Raw genomic sequence first — 20182 nt, forward strand, 5'->3', positions numbered from 1 at the left:
GTAATTGCTGCTTTAAGGGAAAATGGTGCTCCTGGTGCTTTACATTTTTGAGGCAACTACAGTAAGCTCGTGAATAACTGATATTTCCTTGCATTATAAAAGCAAAATGTTTTTTTTTTGTCAGTTAAAAGTCGTAATTCGTGTGATTTAGTGTTATAAAAAGGGAAGATGAATAAACCACAAGCCTTCCCCTTTTGCCCTACGGTGGTTCAGAAACCCATTCCTGCTGTACCCGCCATCAAGACATGGTTGCTCACAGTCTGACAGCGTGCATGTCTCAACTGTTAGCAAAAGCAGCTTGTGTGTAGGATGATTGCAGCCTTATGTGTAAGCTGATGAATGTGTTTGAACAGGAGGCTGCCGCTGACTAACGGTGTATCCAAAAATCAGCCCACACTGTTTCAGTGGGCCTGAACACACAGCACAGAGGAGAAAGACAGACCAAGAGAAAAACAGATCGAACAGGGCATAAAAACACACGAGGCTTTACATATGTACTTCTTAAGGAAACAACTTGACAAAGCAAATAAGGAACACTAAAACAAGTACAAAGGCGGTTAAAAAAACCTCAAGAATAAATAAAACGACTGGATGAAAGAACAGAAGCAAAAGCAACAGAAGAAAGGAGAGGCTGGGGGATATATTTAGCAGCTCATTAGTCAGAGATGTCCTCTCCTCAGCCGGCTGGTCCCTGAGATGAGGCCCTTTGGAAATCATTATGACTGCCTGCTGCTCCAGTCAACCACACACACACACATTTCTCGAGGAAACAATTTACAAACGGCCTCTCCTCTTCCACGCCTTAATGTGGCTTACAAATAATCGTCAAGCTCTGGAGAGAGACCCAAAACAAAGCTTTGAATAACATGGTGTTTTTAATAATAACTGCACAGGTTTTAACTTTACATACTCTGGATTAGCACAACAAATAACGGGGAACAGCTTGGTTTTATATGCTCCATATCTCTCAACTGACTTCAGATATGGCCGTTGATGCCAGGACCACAACTTCCTGCTTCGGCATTCCTTAACATTTACTTTACAGCACCGGCCATCAGTGGAGATATAACAAGATAGTGGCACAGTGCAGGGGAAACATGTGAAACAAAGACACTTTCAAACACCCAATATTGGTGTCCAGGAATGGCCCTCTCCGGTGAATGGTTTTTTAAAGTGAAAGAAATGGTCTTGCGGCAGACCGCGGTATCTCTTTCTATGGAGTATTTCTTTGTCCAGTGGAGCGTTTTAAGTTTCCCTTTAGGGTTTGATTGGGTGCAAGAGCTGTTAAGTGGCACAGGGTGAGAGCAGAGAGTGATGGCTCAAGTGATAAACACACAGGTAATGAAAGAGAAAGGCTGATGGATTCCACCAGGCTCCCGCTAATGGGCTCCGGTCTCACCTGGCTAATGGCGGGGGGGAGGGAGGGGATGGGGGGGGGGGAGAGAGAGATCTTAGAAAAGTGACTTCAGTGTGCTCACTCACACACGCACACACATACATACATATAGAGTGAGTAAGCATTCCTAATTGCAAACTGGTGATCTAGTGCAGCTAGCTTGCTGTGGTTTGGCCTGTTGCTTCCAAGCCCCCCTTAAAGCCTTCTTTGTTCTCACATTTCAGAAGGGAGCCAGTAGCTAGCATATTGCTTTGCTCCTGCCTGCCTGCAAACGGCCTTGCTAACAGGACTTCAGGGAACTATTCTGAACAGTTAATTGCATAGGACCCATGCCGCCGCCGCCCCCCCCTCTCGCTGCACTGTTTCTACACCTAGCCCACCTCCCAAACTTTCAACAGGCAGACTTAGCAAGCTACAGCTTTTTATCCACACCATTTTCCAAGTTACAAAGTCTACAGCTGTTTGAGGAGCGGGGCATGGCTCATTCAGATATTTTCCTCTGCGGTCAGGGCAATGACGCGATGCTAGCCACTGGAGTCTACTCTGTTATTAAAAAGGAAAAAAGGGAGTCGTCGAGTCGTTTTCCCTGCGATCGGCTTTCAAGAAAACATCCTCATGTCCTTGGGTTGGTCTGTGACGCAAGAGCTGCCGAAACAAAAAGGGATCGGTCTGAGCAATGGAGGACTTCATCAGGTGGAGAGAAATGCGTTGAACTCGAGCCAAGAATGGGCAACAATTGATTGTGAAAAACAAACACAAATCCCAGAGGAAATTAGAAAGGCAGCGTGTGTTCCTCCTCTCGCTCTCCTCCCCCTGCTCTTGACTTTGCCCTATGACTCCGTTTTTCTTCCAGGCCCGGCAGGGGAAAGCCATTTCCCGTTCTCGCACATGAACATACATAAACGCCCCCCCCACACAGAGCACACAGCGGGCTTGTTGGTGGGAGACTTCTGGTCCTCGCTGGCACTTTCCTGTACAGCTTTAACTCAACTGAACACAATGCGTTTGTGGAGGGCATCGTTTATGTGTCTAAGTGGACCCCACAAGGACGAGTCTTTCTGCCTCCCGACATACAACACTGTAAGAGCAGAACACACGGCACGTGATCCATGTGAACAGACCCTTTGGCGCTCCCAGTTCCCTTCTGTGCTCTTTCAGTTCTGACTCACTGTCTAGTTCCAGCTCCGGGGAAACAAGCCACAAAAGCTCACTGTAAGGAATTGACACCATATTAGGAACTGAGCTGAAGTGAACTTAGCAGGATGTCAGAAAATATATGAAACAAGTAATATTTGCACCCGGAAGAATCCTCCATAGTCTCGACATTTATCTTACAAACCCAGAGTTGTTTTGTTTTGCCGTTTGCTTACTGGCACCCATTCCATAGAGCTTGTTTACACTTTTGGAAGGACAGAAATTTAATTATACACAGAAACAACAAACACAGCCATTTACATTAGCTCAGCTGATAGTCCGCTGGTAATCGTGTTTACATTGAGCAGCTGAACAAGAGATAAAACGACACCGCTTGGATCTAAAAATACATCGGCCTCAAAGAGCTTTGTGACTACTTCCTCAAGGAGCGCATTAAGGTACGAGAAATTGTTTGGCCTTTTTACAGAGGCCAACAATGCGGAAGCTCAAAGCCTTTTCTTTCTTTGGAAACCAAGAATGGGAACAAAGACTACCTCAATCGTAACTGCGTCTAATCATGTCCCCATCATATCTCCCAACACTTCAAAGAGACACATTGCCAAAAAGACAGAAAACTAAAAAGTGACCAAAAAAACCTGAATTCTAAAAATAGAAGTTTGAAGCTGCTCCGTTCTGTCTCTGGCGTTTCGAGCTCCAGTATGCAAATTCTGTACATTATATTTTTCAGTATCCATTTCTATTCATACGGCAAACTGCTATTTATATGAGTCTGGAATAGGTCTGTCAGCAGTGATGACATTTCATATTCATGGAAATGTCCAGAGCAATCTCTATCCCTGGAACGCGTCAAGGGATTACCTGTGAATTATGTATGCTGAGCGGGAGACAGAGGGGGGGGGGGGCTGGGGGAACAGAAGACATAATAACATGAAGACTAAAGGTTTCAAATGACTGCCTCACCTTTAAGGGCATATTTCTAATTATAGGTGTATTGTCTTGCTGACATTTTGTAAGTGTATGTACCGGTGTCTTTAGTATTGAAATGGCTGTCTTTTATGTTTACGCCGCATGTACGCCGTTCTGATTTATATTCACTCGTCTTGGCCGTGAGTCTTTTCAAAGGCAATGAAGAAAGCCTATTTCTCATCTTTTCCAGTGTGATCAAAAAATACTTTTCTGTTACTTCCGCTTTCAAGAGGCTACGACTCTAAAATCTGTCATTCCACAATAAATGTATCTTTTGACAGGTAGAGAAATATTGACGCTCACTCGACGGTGTCTGAATTGAAAATGCCCCCATCAGAAATCTGAGTGTCTGTGTTCAACCATCTTTGACAGGTGAGGGAAAAGGTCTATTTCAAAACAGTTGCCTCTGCACCTGTGCATAAGCCACCCACTGGTATCTTGATATATCTGAGCTTATATTCATTTATTGCAGGAGAGCAAATATCAAGTGGCGTTTTGAAGAGCCAGAACTCTTGAACTGTGAGTCAGCATGAATATTGCCTTGTGCACTATAAGGAAGTAATTATGCTGAAAATACACACCTATGACAACACCTACAAATAGCCTTTTTACGGTCGTCAGTTCACCCAAAGCAATGATTAATGTTTCATACGTGCTTGAAAACTACGCACATACTAACAAAGTAATAATAGTGTGAATAAGAAAACAAAATCAACTATGTAAAAATCAACTGCAACGTTGATGAGGTGACACGGAGCCTTTTTCATCTTTGTTTATCTGCAGATTATCGTAGACATGAGTCTAAGGAACTATCTGTCCTTTTCCATTTTGACTGGCAGTCTTAAAGGTGCAGGTGCATTATGGGTAGAGCAACCGTCATGAACACAGTTGATACAGCGACTGCCTTTTGATACAGCCACTCACAGGATTTTCCACAAACATCATATCAGTTTTCTGTGTACAAATCCACTTATAAATGTGGCTATGTGGAGCACACACACATAAACACATAACATACAGTACATAGAGCACGTGGGCTGCGGATTTCAGGTCAAATATCACTGAGTACGCCATGTGTACTAGATGCAGAACGTGAGCGTGGTGAAAGCCCCTCTGGGCTTCACATGAATCATGTGTGTTATGCAACACATCGATAGAGAGCCACGATACACTTGGGATCAGCAGATCCCTCCCCCCCCTGCTCATCCGCCAATCTCTGTCTCCCAACATTCCTTCTGTTGCTGTTTCTCACTCACATTCATTTACCTAATGCCATTAAAGAAAGTGACTCAATTAAAGCTTTAAAAACATCCCAGAGCCTTAAACTACCCCTCACACACATTGACTTCTTCACACATACACAGTCTGCCTCCTCTCTGTGGCAAGGACATCTGGCACATTTCACAAGGAGGAGAGGGGGGAGTGGGAGTGTGTGAGTGTGTGAGTGTGTGTGTGTGTGTGTGTGTGTGTGTGTGTGTGTGTGTGTGTGTCCTAGCATTACTATACTTGTGGGGACCTAAATCTGTTTACATAGTCACGTGTGGGGACTCGCCTCCCTTATGGGGACAAATTGGAGGTCCCCATAAGGGGGATCATTCATTATAGGGTGAAGACTTGGTTAGGGTTAGGGTAAGGCATGTGTTGGTTATGGTTAAGGTTAGGATAAGTCTCCAGGAAATGCATGTAAGTCAATGTAATGTCCCCTGAAGTGATGTATACACAGTATGTGTTTGTGTGGGGGGGGAGGGAGGGGGGACTGGAACATTGGACGGCTGAAGTGAAAGAATAGCTGGCACAAGTGACGAGTTCAGTGAGTACATGCCGTTAGCATTATATTCCTATGGAAGAAGGAAAAAAAAGACAAGAGCTCTTTGGATCCTAAGATAGATGAGAATGTCCCATGTCTATTGTCTACTGTGTGTGGAAACCTAATGCCCCGCACTCAAAGATAATAAACTACGATCAAACCCTCTTTCGGAGGTTGTCGTGGGGCAACACACAAAGCTCTGTATCCGTGATAAAAGCTCTCAGAGGACAGTAGATGTCACGGCTAATTAAAACCTTATGACAGCAATGTGACCGCAGACAGCATGGTCTCCCCATTTCACTCGATAGCGGAGTAAAACAATTGTGACTCATTAGGCCGGTGAATGGATCCACAGTGGGTGGGATTGAGCTCTCAGCTACCGCTCGTAGGCAGAGCAACCCGACCGACCCAAGGGTAAAAAGGAAGCCAATTTAATCTAACTGACCTGCAAGACGGGGGGAGATAACCTCAATCAATTCACAAGAGAGGGGCGAAGATGGCGGTTTAATCGATGTGCATCATGTGGGGAATGGAGACACAGAGACAATGTGTGCGTGTGTCTTACCTGATGCGTGACCATGAGGGAGCAGGGTGAAGAGGAGGAGAAGAGCGGAGGCAGCCAGCCTGTGGGCTCGACAGGAAGAGGAGGAGGACGGGGCTCTCGTCTGAAACGCTACCATTCCATCGCACATCTTTTCCTCCGACAACCAGCGAGAGACCTCTACGGCTTAACCTGTGCAGGCCACATAGAGAGGGAGGGGGAGGGGCGAGGGGGAGAAGCGGATTACTATCAACATTCGGCGAGGATTATGTAACCAAAAGCAACACAGAGAGAGAGACAGGAGGGAACACAGCGAGAGAGCGATAACCACCGCAAGGGAAAAAGAAAGTCACAAAGAAAGTCGTCTCTGCAGGTCATCAATTAGGAGTTGGTTTACTGACACTAAGTAGGAATGAATCCACATGCATTTCCTGCTGTTCTTTAAACTAAATCTGGCCATTTAAATCACACCCCAGGCAGACGGACAGCGGTAGAGTTTCCCTCGATTCACACTTTTGGCTGAGGGAGGGAAGTAGACCAAGCAGCTAAAGCACTCTGCTGTCAAGGATGTGAAGGAGAAACAGGTCCATGCTGCTGATGAGCATTAGAGGCTAAAAGTGTGAGAGAGAGAGTCAGCGCAAAACAGAGATTACTACGGCAACTTTGCAAACAAATATCCGATGGTCATTGAAGGAGTTTGCTCAAAGAGCTGCACTTTACTGTCGCCTCATTGTTAAATAAGCTACGTTTGAATATGTGTATGACTTCCTGGAGCCAGTTGCATCCCGACTCTGTATTAGTTCTTTATTCAATACAAGTTTGTTCATGCAAAAGGCACACAATCCAAACACTTTTCAGCCGTGTGGATTTATTGAATGTTGTCATTAACAGGTTTTTGCAAAAGAAAAAGCGGGTACCGTACTTTACAGTTGAGCGACAAACAGATGCGACACCACCGTCTGCACAGCTGTGATGCTCCCCTGCCATGTGCTGCACAATGTTATTAGCAATAGAGTTTGATAGGATCTAAAGGAAAGCTCCTCAGGTGCTGCCGACTGGAACATGTCCAGCATTCCTTAGCTGCTCATATGGCCAACGTACAGTATGAACTGATGAAAGATGTAAAGTTGATTTTACAAGTCTACAAAAGCGCCTAATAAGCTTCTGGTTTGTCTCTTGCGTCGCTAAATACCAACAAGGGTACCATTGGTCTGTTCCCGTCTAATAAAAGTGGTATCTGTTGTTAATCTCTGCGGAAAAAAAACACTACAATTTAAACCCCATCCTTTCTTCCTTAATCTCTCTCCATGATACCAGCTTAACTTCCTAAAAGCATGTGTTGGTTGATTTCGGGGACACTTTGAAACTTACACTGCCATTACATAAATGAGATGCAGGTGCACACGGTGTTTGTGACGCTGCTTTAGAGAGATTGGGATGAAGCAGCGGTAGTTGCATTTTGTGGAAAAAACTAGCTAGCTGGCAAGCAAACACATCCCCAAGAGAGGGCAGAGGGCCCATTACAGCTACACCAGGCTGCTGAGCTAATGGCCACGGTAATGGCATGGCTGCACTTTGAGAGCCGAGAATTTGATTGCCGACCTGCTGCGTGGCCACTGGCACTGCCACAGCTGACCCGGAACTACAGCGATGAGGGAAGAAAGAGTAAACACACACTTTCACATTCATGCTGTTTTTGTAATCGCCTTTCGGGTTATATTTTAAATCAGAAATGTTCCCTACACAAACAGCCGGGCCCCCTACTGCCTGCCACCTTTTCCGTCCCTAGGATTAGGATGGAGAGGCGTACCTGCATGTGGCGCATGCAAGTGGGAGGCAGTGACGTAAGCCGGATTTGGCAGGACAGATCGGGCACCGCATCGAGCCAAAGGGCAGCCAGTCAAAAACACATGCAGGGGACGTGTGCCAGCCATTTGAAACATAGACACGGTCTCATTTGTCCGTGTGGGGATCAGAGCACTGCTGCGAAGGCATGGGGTTACAGAGAGGACCTCTTGCCAGATGAGCGTCTTAGAAATATTAAGGACAAACAAAAGAACCAGGTAGGGCAAAAACATATTGCATGTTTTTATTTAACGGCACTGGTTTGGATGTAAACACCAATTAGGACAGCATATTTAATGCAGGGCCGACCTCCGGAGAAGGCTGAGGGCAGAATATTGACAGACCAGTGTGTTAGCAAATTGAAAACTTAAGCAGAAATAGCTTAATTGCTTTCACACAAGAGCGTCTGGGAAAGGACAAAGTCATTAACTCTGTTGCTAAGGTAGCTCACAAAATACAGTCTTCCAATTAGCTGGAACAAGGTAGCACAGAGAGTGAAAGGAATGGATTGCAGACCTTTAAATGATTGCAGTGACTGTATGCACATTAATATGACTGATAACACAGCAGGCAGTTTGACAGCAAAAGCACACAAATAATTAAAGTTTCGATGTTAATTTTCTAACTTGCAGCTGTGTGGGCTTCCTGTCAGACACTGCCAAAGACGTTCAGCTTGACAGATCACATTAAAGAAGCCGCTCCTATTTTAAACTTCAAGAGTTTCCTGGAACAACATCTCCTCTCAAACCACGTAAACACCACTTCCTGCCGACAGCTGCATGTAGCCAGGTAACATCAGACTTACCGAATCATTCGTACATGAACAGGCAAACATTTAAATAGCCATCTGTGTCCTTACAGTCATTCTAAATGACTGACCTTCAAGCCATTATTGCAGTATGACTACTCAGTTACATAAATGTCACTGGAATGGATGGTTGACAGAATATGATATATATTTTGTAGAAATGAAAGCACCAAAACAAAAAGGCAACTGAGAGGAAGAATAATACAAGGAGAAAGTGATAAAATACTCTATATAGACCTTAGAATGACATGAAGTATGTCAGCCAATCCGTACATAATGTAGATAATCAATGATGCAGGCCTAAAGGACACTGCAAAAACAGCAGTGGCGTACTTGGGATGTGCGTAGGTAATGTTTTGTTCCATTTAATTCGGAAATTGGTGTTTTTAAACGTCAAAAATACTTGGTTTGTTTAATCCTCAACTTGGGGAAAAGTGTGCAACTCTCCACTTCAGACACCAGCCAGCCAGCAGGCTGCTACTGCAGTTTTTCAGCTGCCCGAGGCTCCTGGAATGCAAAGGGAGCCAAGGAGAGCAGCAGCGCAGGCATGTGTCCGGGAACAGAGAGCACTCAGTGTGCCAAAGAAAGAGCCGGGAGGAGATTTTCACTCGATAGGTTCCAATGCTAATGCTGCTGGAAGAGCCCGCCCGGGCCTGCTGAGGGAGCCCAGAGAAGGGGCTCTGCATGGCAGCACAGAAAGGACCCTTTGTTATGAAGTATTATGTAGTGTTAAGCCCCACAGCGCCTGAGCATCCTTCTGTACTGCTGCAAGGAACGGGACAGAAACAGACAGAAAGAGAGGAGAAAGACAAACAGTAAGACGAAACAGGAGAAACACTGCCATATGTTATGTTGACGGTAGTGAAAAGAGGGAGGGAATATGAGAACGGGAGTGAAGTCAAACACAGTGTTCTTATCTTTACTCACAATATGTTCTCTCTAAGCTATGCTGTCAAAGAGGAAAAGCATCTGAATGCTGGACTGGGAGTAGTCAAAAGCTTACTGCAGTCACACTATGGGTTTTACTTCAAGAAACACTAGAGCTGCCCATTGTATAACTGCTGTAGATTCTCAGGGTGTGAACAATGTGGAAGAATGAAACAACTCTGTCAACAAGAGGAGTTAAATGGCTGATTGTGACAACAGTTAACTCATCAGTTCCACAGTGGTAATGTCTTTAAGTTGAAATCAAGCCATAGAAGGTACAACTCACAGCTCCAGAAAAAAACAAATAAGCTGCCTTCACATATGTACACAAACAATGTGTACCTTTGATCACAATGATTTAAAAGCATAATAACATATCAAGTGGAAATAGGCACATCAACACACAACAATAACACTAACCATAAAAAGGTGCAATGAAAGAATATGTATAAGTGTTGGTCCCTTTTTAAATGTAATCATTGAGCTATGTCATGCTAGACAAAGTAGCCCACTGACGGGACAGTGTTGTGAGACGGTGGTTTTACTTGTGGGAAGTACATTTAATAGTACTTCTACTTTTTTTTTTTTAAACCAATCATATTGCACCATGGTAAGCAATATCAACAGTTAATGAAGGACTATCTATTTAGGAGTTGTTGATGAAAGACTTATCCTGGCAGGATTGTAAGTTTTTTTTGCTCATATCTAAGTACTTAAACGTGTATATGAAAGATCAACAGTAAACTCTGGCAAAGACATTATCAAATCTTTAACCCCAACTCACCAAAAAACATGTGGTGCATCAACACATTGGTTGGCTGACACAGCACACCATACTATGTGTTTAGAGGTACACACACTAATTCTTCTCTCTTTATCTAAATGTATATTTCTTCTACGCACTCCATTATGATGATGAACAGCTCACCGTTGGACTCCCTTGCCTTTGTTGCTGCGTTAAGCGTCATATCTTACTCTGCCCAGCTAACAGGAAACGACTCGAACTATTATTGGGACATTATAGGGAGCGAGTGGGAAATTACACTGAAAGGAATTATCTGATGAAGACAGGCCCTTATAAGTCTATCACACAGTCTGTTACTGTATGAAACATGGTGTACTGACTTCATGGCAGCTCTAAAGCTGAGTCACACGCTTCGACACGTGCAACTGTACTGCGAGCTATTTAAACAAAGAGTGTGGTGAAGTGCCAGGAACACACACACACACCAAAAACAAAGACACCACCACAGAAAATACATTGTGTTAAAGTAGCTACACAAACAATGGTAAGGTCTTTGTCAGTCTTAAGTTAATTCACCGTAAGTAATGTGGATATTGTGCCACAAGGTTGATCTGTACTCTGTATTGTTGTTCTCGTGATATGAAAATAATATCAATACAGTAACATTAAAGCTGTTAGAGTATGGACTTACTCCCTACACTTGTAAAGTAATGATATGATATATCTGCAGTGGTGTAAAGTAACAAAGTACATTTACTTAAGTACAATTTTGAGATACCTTCCCACAGTTGAGTATTTAAAAAATTGTTGCTACTTTCCACTTCTACAGCACTACAATTCAGAGGTTAAAGTGTACTTTAACTCAATTACATTAATGCAATACCTTTAGTTACATTGAATTGACGATATGAAATATAATCAACACTTAAATAAGACTTTAGTTACATCTGTAGTACATCAACACGAAACCCTGCACTATGCATATTTAATCAAAATAACTGTGATAAACAAATAATGCATTTATATTTAAAATCCCAAATGTATACATTATTCCGAAATGGGCCAGCCTGAACGATTTGTACTTTGGAGTATATTAGTATACTGTTATACTTTTACTTGAGTAACATTTGCATTGCAGCACTTTTACTTGTAACAGAGTAGTTCTACACTGTGGTAATAATTCTACTTTTACTTAAGTACAATAACTGAGTACTTCTTCCACCTCTGAATATCTGATAAAAATCTAAAGCGTACTATATAAGTGTCAGAAATTAAATCTATCCTATCGTTAACAGTTAGCTTATTAACGTGTGTCACGGCTAGCTTAATTATCAACACACTTAAGCTAGTTAGTTGGCGAACACAACATTGACAACTAGTAATTCTCCTTGACATATATGAATAAATGTCGCACTAAGGTTTGTACTATTATTTCCTGATTGTTTTCATACAAACACTAACTAAAGGAAAAGGAAAGACAAGAGATCTCGCAGTGGCCTATGCGTGCTTAGCTTGCGTAAAAACAGACAAAACGGACTCACCAACGGAAAGGTTACCAGCGACGAGCCCTCCTCTCTCTGCTTCACTTTCGAGGCATTAAAAGGTCGTAACAAATGGAGACACCAAAAACCAGAATGTGGTGAGACAATACAAAAGAAATGATGGTTGTTTTCGTCGTGTAGCTCCGTCAGTGGTGTTCCGTTGTTCCTTGTCCTCGGCGCTTTATTTTAGGTGAGCGGAAACACTCGCTCTACCAGCTGCCTCCTCGCTCTTGCGCGGTCTCCATGGCTACCTCGTTAAAAAGGGCGGATCCTATTCTGACACAGGGCTCGACTTCAGAATAAAAGCACCGCATTTTGCTGGTGAGACAAAAGAAAATGCACACAAAGAGAGAAAAATACATCAACATTTTCAAGATTCAAGGCTTTTATTGTGATTCGTACATGGCTGCAGTGTAGTTATGTCGATGAAAATCTTAGGTCCCAGGATCCTCCAACAGTGCAACACAATAAAACAGATAAAATAGTGCAAGTAAATACAATAAAATAGAATAGAAGTAGTGCCATAAGAGTCTATACAAGTGATACATAATTTGTAAGGTACAAACAGGTGAATGTAGAACAATAACAACTGTAAATGCACACAGCACACACAGTGACATTTGGCCTCTGCATTTAACCGATCCGAGTACCAGTCTAGTCTAGGAACAGTGGGCAGCGCTTGGAGTGGGGGGGGGGGTGTCCGGTGCACTCAAGGGCAGGGCAGGAGGTGCACTGGGATCTATCCAAGTAGCAATCCACACTCCATATTCAGGTCTGGTCGGGGACTTGAACCGGCGACCCTATGGCTCACAGTCCAAGGCCCCTACTGACTGAGCCACTGAGCTCATCAGAATCAGAATTGTTTTTATTATCAGGTTTAGACATGCGAAAAATGTGCCATTGTATACAGTATATGGTGCAAAGACACGGAAAGAAGAATATGAATAAAACAATTATAATAATGTTAAGACTATTGAAACAAATTAGAAAAATAAAGACAAAATACACCAAATATAATTATGTAAGGAACTGAGTAAAATATAATAAAATACTTGTATCTTCAATGATCAGCAACCAAAAGAATCATTATTGATACTTTTCTTGTAGAAATGTACAGCTATTTGTGAGAAATGAAAAGGAATGTGTACATGTCAACCTATATTTACCTATTATGTACTTTAGGTCTATAGAACAGGTATCTTTTATGTTGGGTTTTGTCTACCTCTGTCTTCCTCTATAGCTATACAATTTGAAAGGCTCTTAACATCATCATGGCATGCATATGAATAGATGCAGTAGTTGTTAAACTCACCAGTGGATGAGTATATATACAATACATATACGTGTGGTCCTAATGTGCCTAAACAGTATTCGTATATTCCATTATTTGATACTAAGTACTGCACTGTATTTACATAATGTGCTTGCAGATAAAAGAGTTAAAAGAGTGGGTGGGATTGTTACTTTCATTTACTCAGAAGGGATAGAAAGTGAGATCTCTCGTCATACCTAACCGCTCACTCTGTACTACCTGCAAAACATAATGTGTCACTGCAAGCATCAAAAGAGGAAGTTGTTTGTTTTTGAAATCATCATCTTAGCCTGCAAGAATTCATAAAGTATTTGCAAACATCTTGGTCTTATGGATGCGTTAGAAAAATATTGAATCAATATTAATTGGGTTATTGGTTTTTCTGGAACCATTAAATATGCATGGCAGATAGGAAATCCAGATAATGTTTATTACAGAGTAACGTTGGCAGGGAAAATATAAAACAGATTTAATATGAGGATAAATTCATCCATATCATACATTAATCAATCCTTTATCTTGTTTTTCATTTCCATTTTAAGGATAGGTTTCTTTAAATTACAATTATTACTATTTAGCACAATAAGACACTATTTTTTAGACACTTTAAAGACATTTATTTAAAAGGATTATAGTGTTTTGTGAAGTTTTTGATACTGTATGTCTTGTATTGTCCATATGGTCTATAATAATGTCTCACTTTATTTGTTATGATGTTATTGCACGGAGAAAATGGTGCAAAGGTCGCTAATGATCAACATTTAAAGGCAGAGGAAGGAAATTCACTAACAATACATCTGATGTTTTTGACTGAATAGCTATTAAATACACTTTTACTTTCCCTTTCTACAATTCCTGTTAATTTTGGCTCCCTCACTGGTCTCTACTTACAGCATATCCCCCTCCTGCCTTAATTTCCCCGCTTTGTCTCTAAAGGATTCCTATCCCTTGATGATTCCAGAGGTTTGGAAACCCTGGCAGTGGCCAAATAATGATTACTTGAATAAATCTCCTGAAAAACCCCTTGACATGTCCTTGAGTCATGTAAACCATCTCTGACAAGACCCACATGTACCCTAGAGATAAACAAGAGGCAGCTGAGCCTAGTGTTTTGCTATTTAGCTCATTAATATGAAAATATATGCAGCAAGGTGGTCCAACATCTAATCAGATAATCTATTCCACAGCAGGAACATGTGGTGTAAATGAGTTTCCTATCATGAATGTCCTATTGTAGGCCGATTCATGGTGATAACACTATAGGGCATTCTCCAAATAACATATACACTATAAGGAGATCAAAATGTAATGTTGCTTGTACAGGAAGGGTGTCTTAACCTTTCCTGCTTTCCCAAATATACATACACTGTGCCAATGCTACATCTAGTGGCTGCTTCACCTTCCTACAAACATGTGTATGATCCTGAAGTTGATTATATGTATGTGGAAATTCATTATTACTAATTGAAGATAAGTATATATTACATTTTATCTCATGTTTGAGTAGTTCAAATCTCTTAATGTTTGCCCAGGAACCACTGTCAAATATATGGAAGGGTTACATTTCACAAGAGGGATGAACCCCTGATGTTGGTGTCGTACTGCTACAGACTTCTCCTTTTATTTTATTTCTTATACATTTAATTTAAATGTTATATCATGACCACTCTAATCAGTGCACTCACAAAATAAAGAAAACCCAGAAGAAGCTGATGCAATAACGGATCTCCTCCTTCTTAGCAAAGTGGTTTCTCCCACTTGCTTCAATGGTGGACGTTCCATGCCTTCTGTTTACATCAATGCTTCGTAGTTGTACAGGTATGCCAATCAGTCATCTTCTGGCTTGTTGGAAATACATTTTGATAGATACTTACAGTATGCCTAAACCAGTCAGTAGTTTGTACAAAAACAAAGGCGATAAAGTTAAACCATTGCTCAAACCTACATAGTTACTTTCACTGCTAACTAATATTAGCTCATTGTGTGTTTAAGCTAGCTAACCGGCGTTATCCATAACGTACAGTTTGTTTTAGTTGCTAACTACATGTCGTCGGTTCATTTATGCGTTTTCAGAAAAGTGAGGTGTGTTATATTGACCTTTCCCCCAGTTAAACATGAATGAACTCTACTCAACTGAGGACAGGCTACTGCGTGTTATTTATCTAAACACCCAGGTGCTGCACATGTGACTCTTTCACTGTAGATATTGATGACTTGTCATAACAGGAAAAAGTGTTACTAATAACATTAACGGCTCTGTTCTATTCAAGTGTTCCAGTTAGAGGCAGCAAGCATCCAAGGTATCATGACTTGAAATCAAAGCAGCTAAATGTAAGTCAGCTATCATGTGCTTTCCCAACTGTGTCTACTGAAAATGTCTGCAAGTGTTGTTGGTGAAGGGGGGCAAGTATCTTATTGCAGTTTACTTTTGGCCTTGGCTTCACCACATGATTTTACCTTCCTCTTAATGTCTGTGCAGGGGCCATAATATATAATGACCTTGTAAAGTTATTGATCATGACTTGACTACTGTTTAAGTTTAGCGATGGCACTGCTATACACAATATAGAAAATGCATTCTTCATGTCAAATTACACAGTCACTAAACAAAACAGATGGAAGAGTATTTTGTCTATGGCAATTCTTAACAAAATATATACATTGTGGGTCCCAAGATAAATACAATCATCAAAAAAACCGATATGGAATGGCAAAGAATAGTATTGTGTGTGTGATATCAAATACATATTTAAAAAAGAACATTTGTGAAAATGAGCAAGCCACACAGGGGTGGTTTATTTTTGTGAAAGCGATGACATTTACATTTTTTCTTTTCTTTCACAGAAGTGGTGACCACAAAGCTGTACCGGCCTGATTAAAGGGATACATACACCCAGGCCATTACAGAGAGAGAGCTGTAATGGCTTACTCGCAGATCCGACTGAAAATTCTCCCCAGCGTTCGATGTCTCTTTGATAAACTGGTGCAGGTACGAGTAGAGGGACTCACTCCTCACAAACAAGTCCAACTGAGGTCCAGACTAGTTGATGACAGAGGGCGGGTTTTCAAGGCTTCTGCCCTGTACAAAGCAAATGAAACAGGCCAGGTGGATGTCTGCCGTGCACCCTCTCTGGGAGGAAGTTACACCGGAGTGGAGCCCATGGGCTTGTTTTGGGCCATGGCACCGGAGATTCCACACAGTAAACTCCTGAAGAAGAATGTGCTCAGCCCAACACTTGTGGACATCGAGGCGATGAGTGCAGAGACTGGTGAGCTGTTAGCCTCTGAAACCATCGAGAGAGGATACATGACAGAGGGGATGAAGAGAATACCTGTGCAAGAGGGAAGGATACGAGGAGTCCTCTTCATACCACCAGGTTAGTTGTGTTTTAAGCGACTGGAGAGTGTTCTGCTTAACTTTTACTCACACATTTTTGATTTTCTCCAGGTGAGGGTCCGTTCCCAGGAATAGTGGATTTGTACACATTTGGTGGACGTCTCACAGAGCCCACAGCCAGCCTGTTGGCAAATAAAGGGTTTGTTGTTCTTGCGCTGGCCTATATGGGCTATGAGGATTTACCAACAAAACCTAAAAAGTTGGATTTGGAGTACTTTGACGAGGCTGTGACATATCTGAGGAGACAGCCAGAGGTTAGTGTATGAGACTCAAACAGTAAAGACAATTATATTATTATAATCTCAATGTTATCCCTTCCATTTCTTCGGTCTTGCTTTGCACCTTTTGGGAAAAATAATTCTGATGAATAACATTCAAACTGAGAATGTATTGGATATATTGACCCATATTACAATGAACCGTGCCAATGTCGCCACCTGCTGGCTACTTTCTGAAGGCACACGTCTAAGCCTGGGACAGAAACTGATGAATATAAAGCATCATTTAGGATAATTCTCTTTATTTGATGAGTCGGACAGAATCTTTTTATAGTTTCAGCTTACATTTTGGATTGTTTGTCAGGCAAAGAAAGACAATATCACCTCGGGCTTTAGGAATTGTTAACATTTTTCAGTTTTTTCTGACATTGTTTAAAAATTAAAACAACTAATTAAAAAAAAATGGCAAAATAATATGTAGAACAAGAAGTAATGAAAAGAATTGTCAGTTGCAACCGTAGTGTATTTAATTCGGTTTTGGATGTGATTAAGATGTTGTTGTTTTATTGTTTTTTATGAATTAGGACATATTAGCAGGGGAACAATATTTTTAAGTTGATTATTAATACAAACAATCTCTATGCAGGTTAAAGGTCCGGGGATCGGCATCATATCGATCTCTCACAGTGGCGGTTTGGCTCTGTCCATGTCCTATTTCCTTTCTGGGATCTCAGCCACCGTCTGCATTAATGGCTGCAACGCAAATACTGCGATTCCTTTACACTACAAAGACCTCATTATACCACCACTTACCCTTGTCCTGAAGAATATTCTATTCACAGACTCTGGGCTTTTATATGTATGTAATTGCTTACCTGACCCTTCTTTGGAAAATAACAGGGCGTCACAGTTTCCAATTGAACGTGCCAGCTGCCACTTCCTGTTTGCTGTTTCTGAAGATGACCACAACTGGAACAGTGTTTTCTTTGCCAACCAGGCTGCTGCTACGCTAAGAAGTCATGGCAAAGAGTCTTTTCAGGTTGTTACATACCCTAAAGCTGGACACTTTTTGGAAGTCCCTTACATGCCTAATTGTCCCTCTGGGTTTCATGCAGCCGTAGGGAGCGAGGTGTCGTTTGGTGGGGAGCCAAAAGCCCACTCAGAGGCTCAGCTCGATCTGTGGGAACGAGTCCAGCAGTTCTTCAAGAGCCACTTGGACAACAAGAGTAGGCCTACTTGTTAGCTAGCAATGCTGAATCAAGTGTATCAAGCATGCCAGAAGGGCTGTCGTTGGTAACACTTAACACTGCCTTCAGTTTCTAATGAAGGACATTTTCAAAGGTGTACTTAATGATACTTAACGAGTACCAGCACGGAAGGTAAGCAATGTAATGCATTGGCCAACGGCAGCAGCAAAACACATTTTATTATACCTAAAATAATTACCCACCAAAAGATGTATTATGATTTTCAGTGTATACTATATTTAGAATATTTTCACTGCGTTTCATTGTCGTCAGACAGCCCTCCGCTACAAGGAACTAAAGCCTCTATATCCATCTTTGAAAATAATAATAATAATAATCTATAGTCTCTTTAAAGCCATCTGACCTTGACAAGTAATTGTACCTTGTTGGTATTTTAAAGGGTAAGTTTGGATTCACCAAAGTCACACAATATAATTAACACAGTCATCGAAATCAAGGCAGCGATAAACCAGCAAGTCCACTGTCCTGCAAGGTAAAATAACTAGTGAGTCATGGTTTTTCCCTTTACCTCCCCCCCTGGGCGCCATCATTAAGAAATATGGTGTCTCATTTCATTTTTATGCAGATGACTCGCAAATCTACATGCCCCTGAAAATAAATGACCCAAACCCTCAGCAACGCCTGTCTGACTGTCTGCAGGACATCAGAGCCTGGATGGCCTTAAACTTTTTTAAATGAAATGAAAAAAAGACAGAGGTCATAATATTTGGACCCAGCGGTGGCCCCAATGCCCCGTCTGTGCTGGATTCTCTTGTCCCATATGTGAAACCCATTGTCACAAACCTGGGTGTACGGATTGATCGTGATTTTAAACAAACATCAATTCTGTGGTAAAATCCAGCTTCTTTCAGCTAAGACTTTTAGCAAAGGTCAAGCCATTCCTTTCTTTTAATGACTGAGAAGGTAATACATTGTTTTATATCCACTAAACTGGATTACTGCAATGCTCTGTATATTGGAGTAACCAAGGCTTCCCTGTCACGCCTACAGCTGGTCCAGAATGCTGCTGCGCGCCTCCTTACAAGGACAGGCAGGCGTGAACATATTACGCCTGTACTCGCCTCGTTACATTGGCTAGTCAGTTTTAGAATACAATTTAAAATGTTACTGTTTGCATACAAGGCCCTAAACAGTTTACCCCCACCGTACCTGGCAGATCTTTTAAAACCATACACCCACACGGTCACTGAGGTCTGCTGACACACTCCTGGTAGTCCCAAAATCGAGGTTAAAGCAGCGAGGAGACAGAGCCTTTGCTGTTGCAGCTCCAAAAGTATGGAACGAATTGTCCCTCCAGGTTAGACTTGCTCCAACTTCTTTTCCCTGGCTTTTACCGGCCAGGTGACACTTGTGCTTTTAAATTTGGGTTTTTATCTTACTAGTGTTTTGTATTGTTTTTACGTCATGTCGGAGAGTCTCTCAGTCTGTGGCTTCTGATCTGGTTTCAGTGTCTCGTGTTTTACATTTGTTTCATGTCCTGTCTGTTTTTATGTATTTATACTATGTTTTTATACAGTTATTGATGTACAGCACTTTGTTCAACTGTTGTTTTTAAATGTGCTATAGAAATAAATTGGATTGGATAAAAAGCACATAGGCTTCAGTTTTCCATTGAAAAGGACGAGTCAAGGAAGGGCAGTTGAGGCCTAAATTATTAGCCCCCCAGGAGTTATGGAACATTTTCCTAAAATTCTTCCCAATGTTTCCAGCATTGATAAAACTTGATATAATCAAACATTCACCAGTGTTATTTAGTAGCTTTTGGTATATTTTGGGAAATAAAACAAGTTTTTAGGCTTGCTTTATATCAAATATAATATAGTGAAAAATGGGTTGGACAAAAATATTAGCCCCCATGGAATTTTTGCTTTCAAAACACACCTAATCAACCAATCAGCTTTCAAGCCACACCTGAGCATTCAATCAGCATAAAAGAACTCCAAGAAACTGGCACGTGAATACCTTATTGAGAGGGACTATACTCCTACTCACCATGGCAAAGACAAAGGAAATCAGTCTTGAGCTCAGAAAGAAGACAGTGGAGGCTCATGATAAGGGGGAAGGCTATAATGCTATTTCCAAGCGGTTCACAGTGTGAAGCACTGCTGTACGTTGCATCATTGCGAAGTACAAGGAGACACATTCTGTAAGAAACAAACCTGGGCGTGGTCGAACGCGCAAGATTTCAAGAACTCTGGAGAGGAAAATAGTCAGATGTCAGCAAGAATCCCCGGACATCTGCCAAGATGATTGTTG

At 41.7% G+C, this 20182-nt stretch overlaps 2 protein-coding genes across 5 annotated transcripts in view; one reads left to right on the forward strand and one right to left on the reverse strand.

The window, feature by feature from the left end:
• susd6 (sushi domain containing 6) overlaps window positions 1–11963 on the reverse strand; it is a 31390-nt gene extending 19427 nt beyond the window's left edge. The window contains exons 1-2 of the mRNA XM_034075678.2: window positions 11732–11963; window positions 5890–6057 (exon numbers count right to left, since the gene is read on the reverse strand). Coding sequence (XP_033931569.1) covers window positions 5890–6016 — 127 coding nt within the window. The 5' untranslated portion in view covers window positions 6017–6057; window positions 11732–11963. The remainder of the gene's footprint in view (window positions 1–5889; window positions 6058–11731) is intronic.
• A 2808-nt stretch (window positions 11964–14771) lies between these two features.
• On the forward strand, window positions 14772–19544 carry acot20 (acyl-CoA thioesterase 20). Of its 4 annotated transcripts, XM_034076714.1 has the most exons (5): window positions 14797–14861; window positions 15314–15374; window positions 15888–16420; window positions 16492–16694; window positions 17305–19544. In XM_034076714.1, exons 3-5 carry the CDS (start codon window positions 15964–15966, stop codon window positions 17899–17901), a joined length of 1257 nt encoding a protein of 418 aa, XP_033932605.1. In that variant the 5' UTR covers window positions 14797–14861; window positions 15314–15374; window positions 15888–15963; the 3' UTR covers window positions 17902–19544. The 4 variants fall into 4 exon arrangements, with proteins under 4 accessions (XP_033932604.1, XP_033932605.1, XP_033932606.1 ...); XM_034076713.1 differs by lacking the exon at window positions 15314–15374 and having other exon boundaries at window positions 14772–14861; XM_034076715.1 differs by lacking the exon at window positions 14797–14861 and having other exon boundaries at window positions 14868–15374.
• The last annotated feature ends 638 nt before the right edge of the window (window positions 19545–20182 follow it).

Source organism: Pseudochaenichthys georgianus, chromosome 24 (assembly GCF_902827115.2).
Source record: "Pseudochaenichthys georgianus chromosome 24, fPseGeo1.2, whole genome shotgun sequence".
NCBI classification, from domain to species: Eukaryota; Metazoa; Chordata; class Actinopteri; order Perciformes; family Channichthyidae; genus Pseudochaenichthys; species Pseudochaenichthys georgianus.

What these genes read in the sequence shown, in the direction of transcription:
- acot20 (XM_034076713.1), top strand. Translation starts at nt 15,964, where the DNA reads ATGGCTTACTCGCAGATCCGACTGAAAATTCTCCCCAGCGTTCGATGT. An exon ending in AGTCCTCTTCATACCACCAG is followed by an intron (nt 16,421 to 16,491) that starts GTTAGTTGTGTT and finishes GATTTTCTCCAG; the next exon opens with GTGAGGGTCCGTTCCCAGGA. An exon ending in ATCTGAGGAGACAGCCAGAG is followed by an intron (nt 16,695 to 17,304) that starts GTTAGTGTATGA and finishes ATCTCTATGCAG; the next exon opens with GTTAAAGGTCCGGGGATCGG.